At 49.6% G+C, this 4,627-nt stretch overlaps 1 protein-coding gene across 1 annotated transcript in view; it reads left to right on the top strand.

Moving 5' to 3' along the window:
- Nucleotides 1-3,744, top strand: part of nubp1 (nucleotide binding protein 1 (MinD homolog, E. coli)) — a 20,059-nt gene extending 16,315 nt beyond the window's left edge. Inside the window, 1 exon segment of the mRNA XM_090194488.1 lies at nt 1,436-3,744. Within this exon segment, the coding sequence (XP_090050614.1) occupies nt 1,436-1,488 (53 nt within the window). The 3' untranslated portion in view covers nt 1,489-3,744.
- The last annotated feature ends 883 nt before the right edge of the window (nt 3,745-4,627 follow it).

Genomic DNA, 4,627 nt, shown 5'->3' on the forward strand with positions numbered 1-4,627 from the left:
AGACACAGACAAGGACAGACAGGGACACAGGGACAGACAGAGACACAGACAGGGACAGACAGAGACACAGACAGGGACAGACAGAGACACAGACAGGGACAGACAGGGACAGACAGGGACAGACAGGGACACAGACAGGGACACAGACAGGGACACAGACAGGGACACAGACAGGGACAGACAGGGACAGACAGAGACACAGACAGAGACACAGACAGGGACACAGACAGGGACAGACAGACACAGACAGGGACAGACAGACACAGACAGGGACAGACAGAGGGACAGACAGGGACACAGACAGGGACAGACAGGGACACAGACAGAGACAGACAGAGACAGGGACAGACAGAGACGCAGACAGAGACAGGGACACAGACAGGGACACAGACAGGGACACAGACAGGGACAGAGACAGGGACAGAGACAGGGACACAGACAGAGACACAGACAGGGACACAGACAGGGACACAGACAGGGACACAGACAGGGACACAGACAGGTTCACAGACAGGGACACAGACAGGGACAGACAGGGACACAGACAGGCACAGACAGAGACACAGACAGGGACAGACAGAGACACAGACATGGACAGACAGGGACAGACAGGGACACAGACAGGGACACAGACAGGGGGACAGACAGGGACACAGACAGGGACAGACAGGGACACAGACAGGGACACAGACAGAGACACAGACAGGGACACAGACAGGGACACAGACAGGGACAGACAGGGACAGACAGGGACACAGACAGGGACACAGACAGAGACACAGACAGGGACACAGACAGGGACAGACAGGGACACAGACATGGACAGACAGAGACACAGACAGGGACAGACAGGGACACAGACAGGGACAGACAGAGACACAGACAGGGACAGACAGAGACACAGACAGGGACAGACAGGGACACAGCACATTTGTTTACTTGTGTTGTAACGGAGTTAAAGAGGAAGAGATTCTGTACCAGAGGAAGTAGGAACAATTATAACATTGATATCAGGAAATGAAATCTAGGTTTAATCAAGTCGGGGGGGGTGGCGCGATCAGGCCAAGACTCTTCGAAAAGGTGCTGTCTTGTTTTGTGAGACAGGAGGTCACGAGTTGGGGGGGGGGGGGGGGGGGGGGCTCAACCAGGAGGAAGTCGCTCCGGCAGTTTGACGTTAGTGATACATCTAACGCCTTCATATTATCAAACCACATATCTGATATGTCCTCTTTTCTCTCTCCCTCCCCATCACCTCCCTCCCTCTCCTTCCTCTCTCTCCTCCCTCCCTCTCCAACTATACCCCCCTCCCTCCCATCCCTCTCTCCTCCCCCCTCCTTCCCCTTTCCTACTATCCCTCTCCTCCCTCCCCCCCCCCTTCTCCTCCCTCCCTCCCCCCCTCCTTCCCCCTCTCCTCCCTCCCTCACGTTGTATCCAGGTATCCAGGCCTACTGCTTGTCCCATGTGACACCTCAGGAGAGTGCTGGCTAGAAGCCAGTCTGGAGGCCGCCATGTTGCTCTGGATGCCAGGGACGGATCACATGTCGAGGGTCCCTACTGTCTGATGAATGAATAAATCACATGCTCTGGTTTAGGAACTGATGTAGGATCAGGACCCCCCCTCCCCCCATGTCTCAGAGTGGGACACCTGATGTAAGGTCAGGACCCCCCCCCCCTCCCATTCACAATGTGTCTCAGAGTGGGACACCTGATGTAAGGTCAGGACCCCCCCCCCCCTCCCATTCACAATGTGTCTCAGAGTGGGACACCTGATGTAAGGTCAGGACCCCCCCCCCCCCCCCTCCCATTCACAATGTGTCTCAGAGTAGGACTGCTGATCAGGACCCCCATTCACAATGTGTCTCAGAGTAGGACTGCTGATCAGGACCCCCATTCACAATGTGTCTCAGGGTAGGACTGCTGATCAGGACCCCCATTCACAATGTGTCTCAGGGTAGGACTGCTGATCAGGACCCCCATTCACAATGTGTCTCAGAGTAGGACTGCTGATCAGGACCCCCATTCACAATGTGTCTCAGGGTAGGACTGCTGATCAGGACCCCCATTCACAATGTGTCTTAGAGTAGGACTGCTGATCAGGACCCCCATTCACAATGTGTCTCAGGGTAGGACTGCTGATCAGGACCCCCATTCACAATGTGTCTTAGAGTAGGACTGCTGATCAGGACCCCCATTCACAATGTGTCTCAGAGTAGGACTGCTGATCAGGACCCCCATTCACAACGTGTCTCAGAGTAGGACTGCTGATCAGGACCCCCATTCACAATGTGTCTCAGAGTAGGACTGCTGATCAGGACCCCTATTCACAACGTGTCTCAGAGTAGGACTGCTGATCAGGACCCCCATTCACAACGTGTCTCAGAGTAGGACACCTGATGTAAGGTCATGACCCCTATTCACAATGTGTCTCAGAGTAGGACTGCTGATCAGGACCCCCATTCACAATGTGTCTCAGAGTAGGACTGCTGATCAGGACCCCCATTCACAATGTGTCTCAGAGTAGGACTGCTGATCAGGACCCCCATTCACAATGTGTCTCAGAGTAGGACTGCTGATCAGGACCCCTATTCACAACGTGTCTCAGAGTAGGACTGCTGATCAGGACCCCCATTCACAACGTGTCTCAGAGTAGGACACCTGATGTAAGGTCATGACCCCTATTCACAATGTGTCTCAGAGTAGGACTGCTGATCAGGACCCCCATTCACAATGTGTCTCAGAGTAGGACTGCTGATCAGGACCCCCATTCACAATGTGTCTCAGAGTAGGACTGCTGATCAGGACCCCCATTCACAATGTGTCTCAGAGTAGGACTGCTGATCAGGACCCCCATTCACAATGTGTCTCAGAGTAGGACTGCTGATCAGGACCCCCATTCACAATGTGTCTTAGAGTAGGACTGCTGATCAAGACCCCCATTCACAATGTGTCTCAGAGTAGGACACCTGATGTAAGGTCAGGACCCCTATTCACAATGTGTCTCAGAGTAGGACACCTGATGTAAGGTCAGGACCCCCATTCACAATGTGTACTGTTACTGAGAGTGTGAATATGGGACCTGATCCTAGATCCAGTTCTGTTCCTCTGAGACTGTTTGTGAATATGGGACCTGATCCTGTTTGTCAATATGGGACCTGATCCTAGATCCATTTCTGTTCAGTTACTCTGAGACTGTTTGTCAATATGGGACCTGATCCTAGATCCAGTTCTGTTACTCTGAGACTGTTTGTGAATATGGGAACTGATCCTAGATCCAGTTCTGTTACTCTGAGACTGTTTGTGAATATGGGACCTGATCCTAGATCCAGTTCTGTTACTCTGAGACTGTTTGTCAATATGGGACCTGATCCTAGATCCAGTTCTGTTACTCTGAGACTGTTTGTGAATATGGGACCTGATCCTAGATCCAGTTCTGTTACTCTGAGACTGTTTGTGAATATGGGACCTGATCCTAGATCCAGTTCTGTTACTCTGAGACTTATTTGTGAATATGGGACCTGATCCTAGATCCAGTTCTGTTCCTCTGAGACTGTTTGTCAATATGTGTACAGCTCTTTAGTATCACAACTCTTGACTTTATTTTTTAATTGATAGTTCACCTGAAATGATATTTTGATTTCCTTACCCTGTAAACAGTCTTGGGACCAAGTGAGACGGTAATCCGTGCTTTATGTTTGTTTTACCTGGACACTGTCTCTAAATAATAAATGTTGTTGTTGTCCAAAACCTTGCAAGTCAATGTCCTCCCTCATGTCCTGGGTGAACTATCCCGTCACCTTTTACACTGGTGGGGATTGGCTTTTATAGACGGGGCTAAACTGGAAGGTTTCTCACAGAAGAAACATGGGATGCATGAACATAGTATAATTATTTTTTAAAGAACCGTTTGGGGATTATGGGAACAGTTTGGAGATTATGGGAACAGTTTGGAGATTATGGGAACAGTTTGGGCATTATGGGAACAGTTTGGAGATTATGGGGACAGTTTGGAGATTATGGGAACAGTTTGGAGATTATGGGAACAGTATGGAGATTATGGGAACAGTTTGGAGATTATGGGGACAGTTTGGAGATTATGGGGACAGTTTAGAGATTATGGGGACCGTTTAGAGATTATGGGGACAGTTTAGAGATTATGGGGACCGTTTAGAGATTATGGGGACAGTTTAGAGATTATGGGAACCGTTTAGAGATTATGGGAACCGTTTGGAGATTATGGGGACAGTTTAGAGATTATGGGAACCGTTTGGAGATTATGGGGACAGTTTGGAGATTATGGGGACAGTTTGGAGATTATGGGGAAATGATTAGACCAAAGGTGAGGACACAACCGTTCACCTGACACAAGACTGAATCCAAACATTGTTGACAATGAAATCTGGAGGAGAAAAAAAACAAGACTCTGGATACATTCAGTAACGTGATACGAATATTCCTGGAAAATGTGGGGTGAAACACAAGACCAACACAAACAACTGACAAGGGTTTTGAATGAGAGGACTAACTGCTGTCTCCCAATTGGCCACTCTCTTAATAAGTGTACATAATCTCCAAACTGTCTCCCAATTGGCCACTCTCTTAATAAGTGTACACACAGTACCTAAAGTCA

Source organism: Oncorhynchus mykiss, chromosome 13 (assembly GCF_057628025.1).
Source record: "Oncorhynchus mykiss isolate SJ-2025 chromosome 13, ASM5762802v1, whole genome shotgun sequence".
NCBI lineage: Eukaryota > Metazoa > Chordata > Actinopteri > Salmoniformes > Salmonidae > Oncorhynchus > Oncorhynchus mykiss.